A 20,068-nucleotide genomic window follows, 5' to 3' on the forward strand; every position below is an offset into this window, starting at 1 on the left:
AGGAGAGGAGGGGAGGGGAGAGGAGGGGAGGGGAGAGGAGGGGAGGGGAGAGGAGGGGAGGGGCGCCCAGCAGCGGTAAGAGCCTGCGCTGGGGTCTGTGATGGGGGAGGGCAGGGGAGGGGAGGGGAGAGGTGGGAGGAGAGGGGCAGGAGGGCGCCCAGCTGTGACCACGTCTTGCTTGTGCCCAGATGTCAGCGAGAGCAGCTGGCGGGAGAGGCCTGTCCCAGGAAACGCTGGGCCCAGGAGGCCACCTGGGGACCCCAGCGCTGACCCGGAGGTTCTGCCAGCCCCCAAAGGCCCAGTGTCTGAGGCCAGCCGGGGCCCCAGAACCTCCCCAACCAAGGCTCTGCTGTCCACCCCGGTGAGAAATGGCGAGAGCCACAGCCGGGAGGAACTGGCCAGCCTCGTCCTGGATGCCGAGCGCACCCTCGGGGACCTGGACAGAGACGCCCTCAGGAGGAGCCACCTGCGGAAAGTGCAGACATTCCCCAGGCTGCCGTCCGACAGCCCCGAGGCCAGCCCCTGCCTGCCGCTGACCCGCGGGAAAAGCCAGCTGCCCATGTCGGAATTATTCCCTCCGGACCCCAGGAAGGCCTTTCTGGACAGGAAAAATGGCCTTTCTAGCTTCCAGGCTCAGCCCAAATGCAGGCTGTGGCCGGAGCAGGAGCTGGAACACCAGCTGGGAGGGGTTCCCTGTGCAGGCCGCAGCGCGGACAGGGGCCCTGGGGTGCCCGGCAGTCCAGGACAGCCCGAGACTTCACACCCGAGTCCGGGGCCAGCAGAGGCCGGACCCCCAGCCTGCCCTGCACACCCTCGAGATGCTAGCGGTGAAGCCCAGACTCCCGGGGACGATGAGAGAATTCCGGAAGGAGCCAGGCCGCCGGAAAGTGCAGCCGCAGAGCAGGTGGGTGGCCAGGTCTGGCCGGGTCTGGCTGGGTCTTGTGTGTGGCCGGAGGGTCAGTGGTCAGTGAGTCCGGGCTCAGCCTCTCCACAGCCACAAACGCTTTAACGCAGGGAATTAACCTTCACCCTCGCTCCATAATTAAGACATTTTTGTTGAGCTGCCCCGTTTCTGAAGGAAGCTGTGGCTGCGGCTGGGGATGCCGTCACCCAGGCATGGCCTCTCGGGTGGACATTTGCCTCAGGATGACCCAGAAGGCAGCCGCCTCCTCAGCCTGGCCCAGGCTCCTTGCACAGCCCTGCACGGCCGTCTCGACGGTTAATTTTCTTCCGGGAAGCAAGGCCAGCAGCCCCGGCTCCAGGACGTCATGTCAGAGGCTGTCTCCCCAGTCCTGACGCTCACAGGCTTCCTCATCTTCCTGTTCCGATGGTTTTAAAAGTTAGAAACCAAAGCTGTGGGCTGAGCTTGCTCATCTGTGGGGCTTGGTGGTGTTGGTGCTGGGCCACCTCCACAGCCTCCACAGGGACACTGGGATCTGGAGCAGCTGCCCGGACGTGGCATCTGTGCAGGATGGGGCCTCCCCAGCCCAGTGCTGCCCCTGGTCAGCTGCTGCTCGTGAGGATGGAGGATGCTACTGGAGCCAGTGTTCTGGGGGGCCTGGCCTGTTGGCCCCTCTGTCCAGCTGAAGACACTTGGGCCAAGGCCTGGCCAAGGGCATTGCCCTCCTTGGCTCCTCGGTGAGCCACCCCCAGCTGTGTCCCCGTGAGCAACTCAGGGCAAGGACACCTGAAGCCAGTGGCCTGCACGCAAGTCCGTCTGCCAGGCAGTGCCCGGCCCGGGAATGGGGGTGCCCTCAAGCCACCTGTCCCACCAGGCCTTGTTGACCTGAAGGACAAGAGCAGGCCATTCTGTGGCTCGGGCTTTTCTGCATGTCCTGAGCACGTGTGCCCCGTCACCCTCTACCACCCTCCCACTGCTCTTCCTGGCAGCACGCCGTCCCACGCACAACAGCCTACCTTCCAGAAGGGCACACGGAGGCACAGGGTGGCTGAGCCACCTGTCGGAGGGTGGACTTTGGTCCCAGCTGTCCATTCGGCCTCCCAGGCTGAATGCATGCCCAGTGTCAGGGTGTGTGTGTGCGTGAGAAAATGCACCCAACAAAAGCCACCACTTTCACCCTCTGCAAGAGCCCAGCTCAGCGGCACCGGGTGTGTTCACGCTGTTGCACAGCTGTCCCCACCAGCCCACACGAAACCCCAACCCCCCAGCCCGGCCCCTGCACCCAGCCCGCCCTCCACCTCCGTGAGCTCCGTCCAAGGGACCTCGTGGGGGTGGGATGGACGGTGCTTTGTGTCTGGTCTCTTCACTGAGCCCACTGTCTGCACAGTTCCTCCCCGGGGCAGCCTGCGTGAGAACGCTCCCCGTCCCGAGGCCAAGCGCCGTCCACACTGCCCCTGCATCCGTCCGTGGATGTCTGGGTGCTCCCCGCATTGGCTGTTTCGAGCCGTGCTGCTGCGAACATGGGCGTGCACATATGCGTGAGCCCTGCCCTCAGTTCCTCGGGGAATGTGGCCACGTGGAACTGCTGTCACCTGGGAGATGTATGTTGAGCTTTCTGAGGAACGGCAGCACTGTGGTCTGCAGTGGCTGCACCATGGGACGTTTCCATCCACAGGGCCAAGGGCCCCAGTCTCCCCACGCCCCCCACATGCTGGGTTTGACTTGGGACCTCCCCAGCCCTTCTGTCAGGTGTGGAGCGGAGTGGGCCTTGCCCTGGCCTGTTCCCCGGACATGTCTCTGCAGGCAGCGGGCCCCGGCAAGCGGTGTCCACACTGACCTCACCACTCTCCTGTCCACAGTGGGTGTCCCTGCAGGACCTCCTGTCCCAGCTGGGCCGGCCCTTCCGGGAGTACGAGCTGTGGGCCCTGTGCCTGGCCTGCCTCCGCGCACTACAGATGCACCCCGAGCACCCAGGTGACGCATCCCCTCGCCGTCCCATCGCCCCTCCGTCCTGTCCCCCCGCCGTTCCATCCCCCCACCGTCCCATGCGTACTTGGCCCCCACCTGAGCCAAGGGACCCAGGGGCAGCCAGGACGGTGTCTCTGGTGAACGGAGCAGGCGGCTCCTGTCTGGAGCACCGTGGAGGTGCCTGCTGGGTTGTAGCACCAAGGGAGGTGTGGGGACAGATGCCTGCAAGGCGGGCCTTGAAACCGGTGACCCTGTCCTAAAGAGGAACGGGGACCTTGCCATGGCCCACACATTCTCAACACAGTGACGTTGTCCCCAGGGAGGCAGCAGTTGGCTTTGGAGTGGGGAGGGAATCTTCAGCATTGTACTGGTCCTGCCCCATCAGAGCCCAGCCCTGCCAGACATCAGGGCAGGCGGATGGTGCGTCCGCGACGTAAAAACACCCTGAGGGTGATGAGGGCAGCGTCTACGAGGGCTGGGGGAGAGGCCATGGGAGACACACACAGCTCCAGTGTCCATTCACTGTGGGCCCATGGCTGCCCCGTGGGCCCTGACCCGGGACAGGAACTGCGATGCAGGGGCTTCGGCTGAGGAGCTGTTGCCCGTGTTCTCCCTGCTGCCCAGCTCCCTTTCAGCCGCAGTTGTGCTTCTGCAGCCACTGTGTGGGCTGGGGCAGTGCTACCCACGGGGAGGGCCAGGAGGAGGCAGCTCCAAGGACCCCAGGGGCTGGGGGCAGGCCATGTGCGTGCACTGGCAGGTGCGTGCCCGTGCCATGGGGAGGCTGGGGGTCTGCGCAGCCTGACCGAGGCTCTGCAGCTCCTTCCCCCTAGTCAACCCCAAGTGCAGGGCAGCACGCATGCCTGCCCTGACCCAAGCTCTGCCACAGCCTACCTGTGTCTGGACTCTGTGCTGGTTGCTGAGGACGGGGCTGTGCTCTTCCAGCCACCCCCTGCCAACGGTGAGTGTGTGGGGTCCCCCTCAGGCCGAGCCCAGCACCGGCTCACCAGGGGTGAGGAAAGCTCAGCCGGGGTTTCTCTCTTAGGTTCCTATGACTCGTTCTTTCTGGCTCCCGAGCTGGCAGAGGAGAGGCTGGTAACTGAAAAGGTACCTGGGGCCTCCTCACCCTTCCCCAGCCCTGCCCCCAGCCCTCAGGGGTGCCACGTCCCCCATCTGTCCAGCAGGCCCTCGTCAGGACTCAAGGGAGTCAGGGCAGCCCTTCCTGGCCAGGCGGCCAGAGGCAGTATCTGCCAGCAGGGCCGTGGCTCTGGCTGGTGCACTAGGACCGGGCTCGGCGTGGACAGCACTAGTCATGTGCCCTAGAGCTCACGAGAACCGAGGGCTCAACGTCCGGGGATGTGCATAAGGTGCCTGTGAAACAAGAGCATTATTAAAATTTAAATTATACAAATTTAAATACAATTAAATAAATTACATTCAAAATCAAGGTAGAACTTCCACTCAGGAAGGATAGAAATGTGTACTTCCCCGCTCCTCCCACCAAGGAGGAGCACTAAGTACCCTACACTAAGCACCCTGCACTAAACACCCTACACTAAACACCCTGCACTAAGCACCCTGCACTAAACACCCTGCACTAAGCACCCTGCACTAAACAAACACCCTGCACTAAGCACCCTGCACTAAGCACCCTGTGCTAAACACCCTGCGCTAAGCACCCTGCACTAAACACCCTGCACTAAGCACCCTGCACTAAACAAATACCCTGCACTAACCACCCTGCACTAAGCACCCTGCACTAAACACCCTACAATAAACACCCTACACTAAACACCCTGCACTAAGCACCCTGCACTAAGCACCCTGCACTAAACACCCTACACTAAACACCCTGCACTAAGCACCCTGCAATAAGCACCCTGCACTAAGCACCCTGCACTAAGCACCCTGCACTAAACACCCTACAATAAACAACCTACACTAAGCACCCTGCACTAAGCACCCTGCACTAAACACCCTACACTAAACACCCTGCACTAAGCACCCTGCACTAAACACCCTGCACTAAGCACCCTGCACTAAGCACCCTGCACTAAACAAACACCCTGCAGTAAGCACCTTGCAATAACCACCCTGCACTAAGCACCCTGCACACTGTGCAAAAAACAAGCACCAGGCCACCTGCAGGAGGAGAAGGCAGCTGGCAAGGGGCCTCTGGACCAAGGAACAAGGCAGCCGTGAGTGCCCTGGATTTTCTTTCTGCTTCATATATTGAGACTTGGATGTAAAGAAGCCAGTGACTGGGAAAAACCAGTGGGCACACACACTAAAAGCTGTGCTTTTTCATCTTCTGGGGATGTTGTCTAGAGGAACTCGGAATGGTCCACCGTTTCCCAAACCATTGAAGGCTTTCCTGCAATCTAGTCTGTAATGAAAAGAGGCTGTCACGAACCCCAGCAGTAGATGGTTCACCTTTACACCAAGAAGGCTGGGAAAGCGCCACAATCTGCAGGTGGCCCAGGCTGACCTCAGGGGGTTGGTGCTGTGAGACCTGAAGCTCTTACGAGATTTCTCAAACAAAAATCGCGTCCATGAGGCTGCAGTGGCTCTGGGTGTGTGCTCCTGTAGGATCCAGCATCTTTCCTCTTCAAGGAACAAAAATCGCTGGGAAAGTGTTGAGGCACAAGCACAGAGTCAGAAAACTAAAGAAAAAAATGAAGCCTTTTTGAGTAATAAAAAAGAATTTAAGCCCCAACAGGCCAGACATGGTGACTCATGCCTGTAATTCCAGCAATTTGGGAGGCCAAGGCAGGCAGATCACTTTAGTCCAGGAGTTTGAGACCAGCCTGGGCAACATGGCGAAACCCCATCTCTACTAAAAATACAAAAATTAGCCAGGTGTGGTGGCGCACGCCTGTAATCCCAGCCAGGTGTGGTGGCACACGCCTGTAATCCCAACTACTCAGGAGGCTGAGGTGGGAGGATTGTTTGAACCCAGGAGGTTGCAGTGAGCTAAGATCATGCTACTACACTCCAGCCTGGATGACAGAGCGAGACCCTGTCTCAAAAAAAAAAACAAATACCCCAACAGGGCCGGGTGTGGTGGCTCACGCCTGTAATCACAGCACTCTGGGAGGCCGAGGCAGGCGGATCACCTGACGTTAGGAATTCAAGACACCCTGGCCAACATGGTGAAACCACACCTGTACTAAAAATAAAATTATCCAGGGGTGTTGGTGTGTGCCTATAATCCCAGCTACTTGGGAGGCTGAAGCAGGAAAATCGCTTGAACCCAGGAGGCAGAGGTTGCAGTGAGCAAAGATGATGCCACTGCACTCCAGCCTGAGTGACAGAGCGAGACTCAGTCTCAAAAAAATAAGTAATAAAATAAATGCCCCAAAAAAAGCCTGGGTCTGTAATCAGAGGGCCAGGGAGAACCAGGATGCGCTTATACTCCCTGCTGTGCACCAGCCAAACCCCACGGGAGCACTGTGTCCCCGCCCAGCAAGGGCCGAGCCTGGAGCCTGGACTCATCCTTGTGAGACTGCAGAGAAGTGCCCAGTGCCTGCCCTGGCCCCAGATGGCCTCAGAGAAAGTGAGCAGGAGCCAGGACCTTCCTTCCCTGCAGCCTACCCTGCAAGGACAACTGGAAAACATGGCTGAAAGGAATCGGAGACTGCACAAGCAAGTGGAAACGCATCCCATGCTCACAGATGGGCAGGATCAGTGTTGGTAAAGCAGCTACACTGCCCAAAGCAATCCGTAGAGTCAATGCTATTGCTATCAAACTACCAATGTCATTTTTCACAGAATTAGAGGAAACTATTCTAAAATTCATATGGAACCAAAAAAGAGCTGAAATAGCCAAAGCAATTTTAAGTGAAAAGAACAAAGCCAGAGGCATAACGTTACCCAACTTCAAACTATACTACAAGGCCACAGTAACGCAAACAGCATGGCACTGGTAGAAAAACAGACACATAGACCAATGGAAGAGAACAGAGAGCCCAGAAATAAGGCTGCACACCTACAACCATCTGATCTTTGACAGAGCTGACAAAATCAAGCAATGGGGAAAGGACTCATGATACCAAGAATCAGGAAGATGTCAAACTGAATGAAAAAAGACAACCAATAGATACCAACCTGGAGACGACAGAAATGTTAAAAATGACTTTAAAATTTTTAAAGCAACCATCATAAAAATGCTTCGTTGGGCAATTGCAAACATGCTTGAAACAAGTGAAAAAGTCTCAGCAAAGAAATAGAAAGTATCAACAAAGAAATAGAAAATGAAAAGAAAAAGCTAATGGAAATTTTAGAGCTGATTTTTTTAAAAACTCAACGAATGGGCTTAAAAGCAGAATAGAGAGGGCAGAGGAAAGAATTGGTGAAATGGAGACAGAACAATAGAAATTACACAGTTTGGACAACAAAGAGAAAATAGACAAAAAAAAAAAAACGAACAAAGACTGAGAAGCTTGTGGGACTATAACAAAAGATCTAATATCCATGTCATCAAAATCCTGGAAAGAGAAGAGAAGGAGGGTGGGGCATAAAAAATACTCAAAGAAATAATGACTGAAAACTTCCGAATTATGGCAAGACTCATAAAGCTACAGATTTACAAAGGTGAGAAAACCCCAAACGTGATCAATGCAAAGAAATCCACACCAGGACATATCACAGTCAAACCTCTGAATACTAACCCTCCCCTCTCCAAAACAATAAAAGTAAAAACCAAGAAGAGAGAGAAACAGCAGCTTACATATATACATATGGGGGGAAACAGCTCAAATGATCAGATTTCTCATCAGTAATTGTAGAGGAAGTGCATAGCATTTTTTTAAGTGCTGAAAGAACTTTCAACCCAGAAACCTATTTCCAGAAAACATATCCTTCAGAAATTAAGGAAACAGGCTGGACGCAGTGGCTCAGGCCTGTAATCTCAACACTTTGGGAGGCCAAGGCAGATGGATGACCTGAGGTCAGGAATTTGAGACCAACCTGGCCAAGATGGTGAAACCCCATCTCTACTAAAAATACAAAAATTAGCTGGGCATGGTGGTGGGTGCCTGTAATAATCCCAGCTACTTGGAGGCTGAGGCAGGAGAATCACTGGAACCTAGGAGGCAGAGGCTGCAGTGAGCCCAGATAGAGCCATTGCACTCCAGCCAGGGCAACAAGAGTGAGACCCTGTCTCTTAAAAAAATAAAGGAGGAAGAAGGAAGAAAGAAGAGAAGGGAGGAAGAAGAGCAAGAAGAAGGAAAAAGGAGAAGGAAGGAGGAGGAGGAGAAGAAGAAAGGAAGAAGATTGACAGAGTAATGTTTAGAAACATGACCTAACCATGTACTGTCTACCAGAAACTCACTTCAAATAAAACAATGTAAGTAGATTTCAAGTTAAAAGAGTTAGAAAAGATACATTATAAAAATGATAAAAAGAAAGCAGAAGTGACTGCATTAATATCGGGTAAAGTGTACTTCAGAGCAAAGAAAATTGGCAGAGACAAAGAGGGACATTCTATAACAATAAAGGGTCAATCCACCAAGAAGACATAGCAATCCTAAACGTATATGCGCCACATAACAGAGCTGCAGAATATGTGAAGCAAAACTGATGGAATTAATGGAGAAACAGATGAATCCACAATTATGGTTAGAGATTTCAGTTTCCCTCTCTCAACACTTGATAGAACAGTCAGACTGTAAACCAGTAAAAATATGAAGGAACTGAACACCACCAGCAATCAACAGGGTTGGGTCAACATTTAAAGGACACTCCACCCAACAACAGCAGAATCCACATTCTTCTTAGCTGCCCACTGACTCTACACCAAGCTAGACCAAATCCTGGGCCATAACGCAAACCTCAACACATTTAAAAGAATTTAAGTCATACAAATACGTTATCTGACCACAGTAACAAAAATAAAAGGGAAATTTTCCAAACACTTGGAAACGAAACAACACATTCTAAATACTCTATGTGTCAAAGAAGAAGTTTCAAGGAAATTTTAAAAACATATAGAACGGAGTGAAAATGAAAATGCAACAGATGGTGTACCAAGATTTTTGTGCCAATGGCGATGTGCTGGCTAAGATATTGGACTATAGTTTCAAGCTGCCACTGTTGAGGAAACTGGGTACAAAGTACATGAGCTCTCTCTATATTATTTCTTAAAACTATGTCAGTCGACAGTTATCGCAAAATAAAACGTTAATTTTTTAAAAGTGTAGCAAGTGCTCAAAATGGGTAATTTCCTACTTATCTGACTCTAGTTGGCTGTTACTGTTCTCATGGGGCTGTCTGCGTCCACTGTGCCTGGATGGTGGGAACTTTATAAAGGGGAGCTTCCTCTTCCCAGCTCCACACTCAAGGGCACTGTGTTGGTAGCCGGAGTACTTACACCAGGGAAAGCAGCCAATGCTACAAATGTCTTGTTCTGTTGACTCTGGACTTAACTGAAGTGATGGAGAGCACGTGATTAATGTGATTAAACTTAAAAGTGTGTCATGTCTGCAGACACTCCATTGCGGACAGCCCAAAAGATGGAGGACATGGTCTTCCAATATCCACCACGATTATCTGATTCAGCAAAGACGTCGCTCAGAGCAGTGCCCTGAATTCCAGCATGGGTCTGTCCTGTTCCACTTCCATCTCATTTACTGAAATGAATGAAAGCATCAACCAACACTCATGTCAGAAGCACCTGTGTGTTGCGGTGGACCGCAGATGAATGTCAGTAAAAATCAACGAAAGCCTTCAGTGAGAATCGACGGGCTCTGTGGATCTTACAAAAAGTGCATGAAACGGTGCGCTGTGCGTCCTTTCCGTCCACAACGTGCGGAATGAACTCAGTTTGCACACAGGTGGTGCGGTCGCTTGGAGAGCCTGTTGTTAGCCGTGTAGCAGCACAGCACCGGGTGGGGGGCTCCCGGGAGCGGGGACCATGAGGTGGGAACTGTGCCGGCCAGTTCTCCTCAGACCCTCGAGCTGCTGCCTTCGTGAGGAGAGTGGAAGGCGGGAAAGTCCAGTTGAGGCTTCCAACCCTCAGGTGTTTTAAAACACGGACAGAACCACGGGGGAGAGTTCGACCGGCAGGTTCCTGGACCATGACCTGGAGGCAGATGTGGGGGTCCAGGGTGGGGCCCGACAGATGCTGAGGAGGGTTCCTGAGGAGAGGCCATCTGTAGGGGCAGTGCCTGGGTGCCCCTCAGGGTGCCTGACGTGGGCAGGTCTGCTGGGCACAGTGGCCCACAGCCCTGCGGTCAACACCACTGTTCTCTCCCCACCCGCCCAGGCCTCTGTGTACTGTGTGGCCGCTGTCCTGTGGACCGCAGCCAAGTTCAGTGTCCCCTGCAACCACAAGCTGGCCCTGCCACGCAGGCTCAAGACCCTCCTCCTGGACATGGCCAGGCGCAGCGCCCCAGAGCGGCCGTCCGCGGCCGAGGCCATCAAGGTAACCACACCGCTGTCATAGTCCCAGCCCAGGGTCTAAGGACTGTGGGCAGTGGCCACCCTCCGTGAGCTGGAGGTGGAGGAGCACAGGCTGCCAGTGTGCAGGTGATGAGGCCACCAGCTCTGTTTCCAGGTCCTTGTTTCTAGACGTCAGCCCAGCCATCGCATGGGGAAGGGAGTGGGTTTTGCGTCATGGCCACATCCATGTGGGCGGACAGCATGGGGGTCTCTGCTGCTCCCCACCACGGCCATCCCTCCTGCGGAGCCTGCTCTCTCCAACTTGTCCAAAAGGCCAAGGCAGGGGCAAGGGGTGTCCTGTGGCCACGTACAGACCCCTGCTCTTAGGTCCTGCTGGAGGGGAGCAGAGAGAGGCCTCCACACCCCACCCCCCACCCTGAACCCCCACCTCCTCTGAGGATCCCACCAGCCCCGCCCCTCCCTGCCTGATCTCCCTGCTGGACTCAGGCTTTGGGGCTGGGTTCTAACACACTCCTGCTGGGACCTGCGCCCGCACCCAGCAGGTGGAGCTGAGCCGTGTGTGGGTGATGAGGAGGACCTCCTGGGGAGGAGCCAAACCCTGATGTGTGGGTGATCAGGAGGACCTCCTGGGGAGGAGCCAAACCCTGATGTGTGGGTGATCAGGAGGACCTCCTGGGGAGGAGCCGTGTCTGGAGGAGCGGAGACAGCCATGGAGTTGGGGACCTGGGCCCAGCCGTCTCCGCCTCAACTGCTCTGTGGCCTTGGGCGGGTCACTCAGACCCTCTGGGCCTCTCAGGCCTCCTCTGCCATGGGAGGATGAGATCTAGAAACGGCTGGATGTCCACTAAGCAGTGAAAGCAGATTTTATTCGGTAACTACCGAGAGCCAAGGAAGCTGAGCTCAATTCCCACATGCACAAGGCCTGGGCTTATAAAGGGAGAACAGGAGTGGCCGGGCGCAGGGGGTGCGGGGCTCAGGTGAACGTGACCAAGGGCTGCCAGTGTCCAGGCGCCGAGGCCACCAGGTCTGTGGCCAACGTTGGGTTTGGGATTCTGCCTCGCAGAGAGCCTGGCAGACAGTGGCCGACTGTGAGCCCTTTTCAGGAAATGCTCTAAGAAAGGCTCGTCCCGGGCCTGTTGTCAGGTGTCGATGAGAACAAACAGGAAACGCTCCTGGCAGCCCTGAGCTTTTTCAGATGGGGACCCAGCGACATGGGGACGGTCGCAGCCGTAGCTGAGGCCTGTCGGGACGTGTGAACCGTCTCCTCCCCCCAGGTGTGCGGCAGCTACCTCCTGCAGCGAGGCATGGACAGCCGGAAAATCCTCGCCCACCTCAGGGCTTCCACCTGCCAGGTGGGGCGGGGCTAGAACAGCTGGGCCGCCTCCTCCCCCGCTGCTCTTAGCTTCCTCCCACCCGCATGCGCTTGCCCCTGCCTGGCCGCCTCCGGCAGCCCCACCCCCGGGTCTCTGCTGACCACCGAGCTGTGGGTGGGTGCGTCTGGGGGTGCGGGGGACACTTGGGTCCTATCTCCTGAAGGCCCCACAGTGGCCCCAGGGAACCAGATCAGGATCGGGGCAGGATCCCAAGGATGGCCGCCCAGCACCCACCCCCGGGCCCTGAGTCTCACATGGTGCCGGCGTCTCCCCCTCCCCGGAACCCACGGAAACCTGGTTGGATTGGGAGGCAAAGGAGCCCCAACAGCTCCCTCTCCAGGCAGAGCTCAGGCCGTGCGGCCGCCACACCCAGCTCCTCCCCATCGGGAAGCTCCACCGCACCAGCGGGCGGGTGGGGGGCGCCCTGTGGGTGTTGCCGGTGCTGGCGGAGCTCCATGGTCACCTGGCCCAGGGCTGTCGCCTCATCCCCAGGTGTACCAGGAAGAAGAGACCATCAGCCTCCAAAACGCCTTCTCAGTGGTTGAACTGAAGCCAAGTGTGGCACCAGCCCCAGAGCCCAGCCCAGGTGGGGCCCCGACCAGCCCCTGCTGCCCCACTAGCCCCTGCACCCCACACCACAGCTGCCCCCACCTTTGCATGGACAGACACAGCCGGCACCTCCCGGAAACCCGGGCAGCAAGTCTAGAGCTCAGCCAGCGTGGCCAGTGCAGCCCAGCCTGCCTGCCCCTGCCAGCCCCCATCTCTCCCAAAACTCCCGGTCCCTCAGGCCCCAGTTTCAGGTTCTCACTCCCATCTCCCAGCAGCTGGCCCTCCCAAGCCCACATCTGGAGACCCTCCCAGAGTCCACACAGAGCCCACCCACCCCTGTACTGAGCCCTCCTCAGCAGGCCCCTCCAAGCCTTCTGGTGGGGCCTGGTCTTTCTGGCCTGTCCCCGCCTCCTGGCCCTCCCCCCAGCACCAGCCACACCCACCCTCCCGTTCAGGGGCCAGGCTGGGCACAGAGGAAGCCGCTGGGGACATGTGGGAGGGGACGTGGCAGCCGCACACCGGGTGGGATGACCCGGTGGTGTGGCACGTGCTGGGGCCACTCCACCCGCCCGCACCCTCAGCCCCCTGGGTCCCCAGGCTTCCTGCCGGTGAACAGCGACACCAGGCTTGTGGCTGTGCCAGGGCCGGTGCCCAGCCAGCGCCCCTGCTGTGAAGAAGCCACCCAGCTGCCTGCAGCGTTCACCTCCGAGGCCACACACTTCAAGCCCATCGTCCTCGCGCAGAACACAGTTATGGCCAGGTGAGCTTCGTCCCCACAGCCGGGAGCTGCTGGGTCCCGGGCACGGGCAGCCCCTCCTGAGCTCCGCTCCTCCTGTAGGGACCAGCCTGCCTTGGCCCAGGAGAGGGGCAGCCAGAGGGAGGGAGATGGTGAGAAGCTCTCCGCAGAGGCCCTCGCCGGGTCCCCCAGCCTGAAGACGCCTGACGGGCCGGCGCCTGGTCCGGGGTCACAGGGAGCAGCCCCAGAGCCTCCTGGGGAGTCAGCGCAGCGTGACCCAGCCCAGGGCTGCCCCTGCCCTCCACCCCGGGCCCCAGCAAACCAGCCAGAGGAGGCCTCATCGGCAGCTCCCAGCTCTCCAGTCCCCGCCCCGCCCATGAAGGCATCTGCGCTGCCTGAAAGGCCAGGGCCATCTGGGCAGGCCCCCCCTGGAGTTACTTCCGGGGGTCTCAGGCCCGACACCCTGGGGCCCACCACAGCCCACCACGGCCCACGCCACCCGCCCAAGCCTCCCCGAAGCAAGGCCACCGAGCACCCGGGCCAGGACCCAGAGGGCCCCAGGGCCACCCCTGCCGGGGAACGTGATGACCAGAGCCCAGACAGTGTCACAGAGAGGCCACGGCCCGCAGACCGGAGGCCCTGTCTGCCCGGTGTGGACGCCTCGCCACTCCCAGGGAGGACGGCCTGCCCGTCGCTGCAGGAGGCCACGCGCCTCATCCAGGAGGAATTTGCCTTCGATGGCTACCTGGACAATGGGCTGGAGGCTCTGATCATGGGTACGTGGGGGCTGCAGATGCCCCAGAGGAGGCCTGGGCCCGGGAGAGCCCCACAGGGGACTCAAGGCCGCCCCACGCCCGCCCCCAGCCCCGTAGCCGAGATCAGCCACGAGGAATCCAGACAAGCAGCCTTGCCACCATCTCACTTGTCTCCATCGTTTTGCAAAACCAGGGGAGTACATCCTCGCCTTGAAAGATCTCACCTTTGCCACTTTCTGTGGTGCCATTTCTGAGAAGTTCTGCGACCTGTACTGGGATGAGAAGTTGCTGCAGAACCTCTTTAGAGTGGTGAACGGGCAGGCGTCGCCCTCCCCAAGGTGGGTGCCCAGGTCGGCCCTGCATCCCCGCCCCTCCTGGACACCCACTGTGCTCGGGCTCTGCTGCCCCGACGCAGCCCAGCCTTCCCCTCCCAACCCTCAGCTTCTGTCTGGCTGCCGTCTCCAGGGGGCCACCCTTGGTGGAGCTGGAGGGGCGTCCCAGCAGCCCCTCCTGGGCCTGACGCTGACCCACAGCCCCTCGTGGGCCTGACGCCAACCCACAGCCCCTCCCGGGCCTGATGCCGACCCACAGCTTTCCCGTCGGGCCTGAGTTTCTTCTGGAGGAAGAAAGGGCTTGCAGGGAATATGAGGCAGGGGCACTCCGGGAGGCTGCAGGGGGCCTGGGCAGTGGTGGCCACAGGGCTCCCTGCTCAGAGGGACCAGTGTGAGGGCCCCAAGGAGGAGAGGAGACCCCCAAACAGGCGGCCCCAGACCCCGCAGGGCCCGGCACCGAGCCGTGTTGGGTGGGGCAGCGGCCACCCCACATTGCCTTGCTCACAGCTCCATGCAGTGCTGGCAGCCCGGGCAGCTCCTGCGCCTGTGTGTGGCGTAAACTCACAGCTGTGAACAAGTGCACCCACCCCAGCCCCAGCCTCCCCGGCCTGCAGCCCTGAGAGACTGCTCCAGAGCCCCCCAGGGACCCCAAGCAGTGAATGATCCAGGGACCCCATTGGCTCCTGCCACCCCCTTAGTGACCGGGAGGGTGACCTCCTGCTGCCTCCAGTGAGGGCTCCGCATGGCCGTGTGGGCCTGTGGGCCTGGCCCTGTGGAGACTGAAGCCTCCTCCCAGTGGGCAGGGGTGGAGACGTGGGGACGGCCACCTGACCTGCATTCTTGCTGTCAGCACGGCTGAGGACGCTGAGTCACAGCTCGAGAGTAGCCGGAGCCCCCGCTCCCCGTCCAGCAGGAGGCCCTCGCTGCACCCCCTGGGTAAGTGCTGGGCAGGTCCCGCGGCAGGAGCTCTGCAGGCTCCTCTGTGCTCTACAGTTCAGGGGGCACCCCGGGGTCCTGGTGGCCTCGGACTGCGCGGCTCTGGCGGCACTGCCTTTGCCCCAGGGGTGCCCCAGCCAAAGGCCGTCCTCTCCTGGGGGCGAGCAGGAACCCGGGGCCTTGGAGGTGAGGGGTCCTCTGTCACCACTCACTGGGACAGTGGGAGCCGCCAGGAGCCAGGCGGGATCCCCTCTCCAAGCAGAGGCAGGCCTGTGAGCCTGGGGCTTTGGTAACAAGGCAGAAGCAGCTGCCGAAAGACCCTGGGGCTGGGCTACTGGCTCGTTAGCCCCGGGCTCCCAAGGCACATGAATGCCGGGCTGGGGAAGTCCCAGTGTCCGGCCAGCAGGCTCGGTGTTACGGACAAGGTGGTGGCGGTGGTCACCCTCAGGCTGTCCATGGTCATGGCCAGGTTTGGTGATGGACCCAGTTCCTATTCCAACAAGTCGGAGACCAGGCAGGCAGACTGGGGCATGAGGCCTGTGCACTCCTGGATGGCAGGAAAGCCAAGGACAGAGCTGGGGACCACTTTTTAAATTCCAGTAGAAAAGAGGAGAGCGTGAGGGGGCAGAGGGACACAGTGCTGATAGTGGAGCCAGCGAGGACAGGGCCCGGCCCCACCCCAGGGCGAGTAAGTTTGGAGCCAGTGAGGGCCCAGAGAGGGGCGCCATCTGGGGAGAGGCCTCTCGCTGTAATCCGGCCCCATGCGGCAGTTCAGGGTCCCAGCATCTCCCCGGCACTGGGAGGCGGCAGTGCCTCGGGGGCGCCCGTGGTGGGTGCAAGAGAGAAGGGCATTGGGCACGCAGGCACCACCAGCCTCCCAGTAAAGCCTGCCCAGGCTCCGCCCACAGGAGCCGCTATCCACGTAACCCGTGTCTCTTTCTTTCAAGGAAAAGAGAAGCCAGCCATGGCCAGGACCAGCAGCAGGACCTTGGTGTCGGATGTGGACTCGGAGGCACTCTCCCGGGGAAACTTTGAGGTGGGGTTTCGGCCTCAGAGGTCCGTAAAAGCCGAGAGAGCGCAGCAGCCTGAGGTTGGCGAGGACAGACGGCCAGCTGGCGGGGCCTCGGACGCGGAGGCGGTGACCCGACTGGCCAGGTCCAAGGGGGGCGGCCCGGCCGTGTCCCCTGGCCCAGCCGGATTCCAGAGCTGCAGCCCCGGCTGGTGCAGTGCCTTCTACGAGGCCGACTGCTTCGGGGCCGACGTCCACAACTATGTGAAGGACCTAGGGCGGCAGCAGGTGGACGGGGCCCTGCCCGACGCCCAGAGCCCGGTGAGTCCCAGGCCTCGGCACTGCAGGGTGGTGCAGGGGCCTCCTTCCAGCAGGGCTTCCCAGTCACTGCAGGTGACGGATGGCACCGTGTACCCAGAGCCCCTACCAGGATGACACTGGTCCTGGTGCCCCCACCCCGTGGCCGTCAAGATGGTCAGGGCCCCCTCCCCGGGCTGAGCTCCACGTCGGGACAGGCTCGTCTGCACGGGTGCTCCTGGTGGCTCCAGGTCTGGGGGCACGGAAGGGCTTTTCTCTCATGGTTGCCGGGGCGACAGGTTCCCAGGAGGCCCCTCCATGCTCGTGACCCGGTTGCGTTTGGCCGTGTCTCCCATGGGACAGGCACCGTCTCCGGCCCTTGGGCAGCCTCACTCTGCGGTGAAAGAAAACACCAGAAACGCCTGCCCAGCAAGTCCAGGCTGGGCCTGGTCGCCGCACACCGGCCTGGGCTTTCTGGCCAGCAGTGCCATCCTGGGTCAGAAGCAGCTGCAACTCCTCCCTGGCCAGCAGGGAGGTCTTAGACCGGGGAGTCCTGGGTGCAGGAGAGGCCCGCAGAGCTCTGGACTCAAGGCAGGGCCAGTGACCCAGAGCCCCAGGACTCCAGGGTAGGTGACAGGAGGGGCCCAGCGGCCATCAGCTCCAGGAACCTCTCCCACCACCATCAGCCTCGACCCCCGAGCCGCAGTGGGAAGCCTCCCCCAGCCTCTGGGCATCAGAGCCCTTCCTGGGGCTCCTACTTGCTCCTCTCCTGCCGCCTCCCAGCCTCCACTCTATGACTCGGTCCAGAATATGAGCCGGCGTCTCTTCAGGGCAGGTGAGGGGACGGGGGTTAAGTTCTGTGAAGCGTTCACTTTATTCAGCTTCTGGGCCACGTGAAAGACCCACATGGTGCTACAGCCTCTGCACCTCGGACACCCCACACAGGGCCTGCGGGGGCTTCGAGGACACAGGCCTCCCCTGGGGCTGGGAAGAGAAAGGGCGGCCTGCACAGCAGACACCAAACGACCTGGCCCCAAACGCACGGCGTGCCCCAGGGAGCACTTGGCCCCAAAACTCACGGAGTCCAGCAGGGAGCACTCGGCCCCCAAATGCCCAGCGTCCTGAGGAGCACTCAGAACCCTGAACGCCCAGTGTCCAGCAGGGAGGACTCGGCCCCAAGTGCATGGTGTCCTGAGGAGGACTCAGCCCCCAAATGCACAGCATCCAGCCCGTGGCCACAGCCTCACGTTTCTCTTGGAGGAACTACTGTGTCTGTTTCAAAACAGGAGGCTCAGAAACACAGCAAGGGCAAAAACAAGCTGGAGACAGATTTTCACGTCTGCAGCCCAGAACGCGCACAGTGCAGCCAGGGCCATTCGCCGGGGCGGCCGGAGCAGCTGGTGGGCGGGCATTTCCTCCTTTCAGCGCTGACCCCCACCTGCCAGCGCCAGCCACGTGCCCTGGGGCTGTGGAACCGGCATCCGTGTCTCCCAGAGTCGGGGTGAACAGCACTGGTGTGGGTTCCTCCCCCATCTGTCTGCACTGGTGAAGCCTGGCCTCGTGTTTCCCTCCTCACCGCCCTGTGTGTGATGTAGATCTTAGTTCCCGTAGATTTATTAAAATCAGTCAAGACCGTCCTTCTCAAGGAGTCTGCCTGTGGTTCCCACGTGAGGGACGCCCCTAACGGACGTCGAGTCTGACTGTGAATGGAGGCTGTGGAGGTGCCGCCCCGAGACGAGTCTGCGTGAGCTGCACTCCAGCCGGGTGGGCATCCGGGCTCGCAGGCACCCACCTCCGGGTTCTCGGATGCCTCGGGGTACACAGACCTTTCCCGGGAGATTTTCTCGACATCAGCCTCTCTGCAAATGGACGGGGGTGAGGGGGCCGGATGGAGCCTGGCGCGGGTGACCTCCGGGGCCCGGACGAAGGCCCTGTGCTGCAGGCCATGGGGGACGTGGCCACCACCATCCTCAGAAGCCAGGACCAGGTGCCCCGGCAGCAGAACACAGCTCCGTGGGGATACCTGCGTTTACCAACCTCGACCTGCCCAGCCCAGCAGGTCCCTTCCTTGATGATGGAATGTTCTAGATGCTGTCCACAGGGTAGCCAACAGCCATGTGTGGCTACTGAGCTCTGGAAACATGGCTCACGTGACCGAGGACCTGATACTTTAATTTCACTGCACTTTAGGCAGCCACAGGCAGCCTGCATCCCAGTGTGAGGGGCGGGGTTGCACTTGGCTGGGCGGCAGCAGGATCCAGAGGGCTTGGGGAACCTGGCTTAGTGGCCGAGGTCCTGCAGAGGGCCTGGTCTTTACGCAGCTGGGACCACGGCCCACACCGCCGTAGCCGGGAGCCTGGCCCTCCGTGGCACCCCCACTGCCGTTGCTGAACCCGTGCACGGGAGAAGACAGCACAGGGACCCCATCTCCATGAACCGCCAGATAGAGCGGACTCAAGTAGTTACACAGAAATGTCGCCTGCATTTTTTTATTTTGCAAAAAAACATTCAAAAATTAACACTATCAACGGAGCGGATCACTGGCGGCTGACGAGGCGGAGGGGGTGGATCTCAGCCAACTGCATGTCACAAAAGGAAGCCTGGTGGATGGGTTCGCGGATGAGCCCCTCGGGGCGGTCGCCTCCTGAACCCCTCACAGGAGGCTGTGGGCCAAGGGCTGCCGCGCCTCTCGCCTCTGCCCCCAGCCAGGTGCCCCTGCCCCGTGGCACCTCACAGTCCCCCTGAAGACCTGCTGCTCAAGGCCCGGCTCCCATGGACCCCCAAGGCTTCCCAGACCCCCCACCACCAGAATCACCACCCTCCTCAGTAATGGGCCAAGCCCCATGGGTGCAGGAGGAGGCTGTATCTGCCTCTGTGCCCTGGAGGGAAGGGCAGTCTCGGGGGTCACTGACCTGGCAGCCCATCCTCAGGGCACCCCTCCTCCAGCCTCTACATCCGTGTGCCTGTCCCGCAAGACAGGAGTGCTCAGATGAGGGGCTGCCTGGCCAGGCGTGGGAGGCATCCTGGGACAACGGGGCGCCCTTTCCCTGAATGTAGTCCCATCCCAGGAGGCTCAGCCCCAGCTGGTGTCTGTGCGTGAAGCAGAGCCCGGCAGCCCTTGCCCCCGGCTCCTGCAGTCAGGACCTGTCGCCTGGCCTCAGTGCTGCTTCCCTCCCGGAGACAGCCCTGGGGATGAGGTCCCCGGCTCCACCTTCTAGGCAATAACTCAGACTCTGGGCATGTTCAGGAGAAGCACCCCAGGCGTGCGCTCACACTCACGCTCACACTCACACGCTCACACTCACACGCTCACGCTCACACTACAGAGCAGCCAAGGGCCGGGGCAAACCCTGCGGCCACTGCCCAACACACCGCAGTGCGCAGCCAGTGGGTTCCCGGAGGAGGTTTTCAGGGGCTCGTGTGCACAGGTCAGCTGGAATCCGTGTCGTTGGGCTTAAGTTCAAAAGAAAGGCAAGGCTGGTGCAGTGGCTCATGCCTGTAACCCCAGCACTTTGGGAGGCTGAGATGGGAGAATTGCTTGAACCCAGGGAGTTGGAGGTTGCACTCCCACCTGGGCAACAGAGCAAATCAGGCCACTGCACTCCAGCCTGAGTGACAGAGCAAGACCTCGTCTCAAAAAAAAAAAAAAAAATTTTAAATTAAAAAGTCAATAAGGCCGGGCGCGGTGGCTCAAGCCTGTAATCCCAGCACTTTGGGAGGCCGAGACGGGCGGATCACGAGGTCAGGAGATCGAGACCATCCTGGCCACCACGGTGAAACCCCGTCTCTACTAAAAAATACAAAAAACTAGCCG

General features: G+C 59.4%; 1 protein-coding gene across 1 annotated transcript in view; it reads left to right on the forward strand.

Moving 5' to 3' along the window:
* The window catches only part of LOC112631087 (kinase non-catalytic C-lobe domain-containing protein 1-like), a 28,052-nt gene extending 11,001 nt beyond the window's left edge, over positions 1–17,051 (forward strand). Inside the window, 17 exon segments of the mRNA XM_025395563.1 lie at positions 189–904; positions 2,761–2,875; positions 3,756–3,827; positions 3,912–3,973; positions 10,131–10,289; positions 11,542–11,619; positions 12,133–12,226; positions 12,787–12,949; positions 13,028–13,701; positions 13,874–14,018; positions 14,863–14,948; positions 15,896–16,315; positions 16,318–16,462; positions 16,464–16,627; positions 16,630–16,783; positions 16,785–16,947; positions 16,950–17,051. Coding sequence (XP_025251348.1) covers positions 189–904; positions 2,761–2,875; positions 3,756–3,827; positions 3,912–3,973; positions 10,131–10,289; positions 11,542–11,619; positions 12,133–12,226; positions 12,787–12,949; positions 13,028–13,701; positions 13,874–14,018; positions 14,863–14,948; positions 15,896–16,315; positions 16,318–16,462; positions 16,464–16,627; positions 16,630–16,783; positions 16,785–16,947; positions 16,950–17,051 — 3,512 coding nt within the window.
* The last annotated feature ends 3,017 nt before the right edge of the window (positions 17,052–20,068 follow it).

Source organism: Theropithecus gelada, chromosome 9 (genome assembly GCF_003255815.1).
Source record: "Theropithecus gelada isolate Dixy chromosome 9, Tgel_1.0, whole genome shotgun sequence".
Lineage (NCBI taxonomy): Eukaryota > Metazoa > Chordata > Mammalia > Primates > Cercopithecidae > Theropithecus > Theropithecus gelada.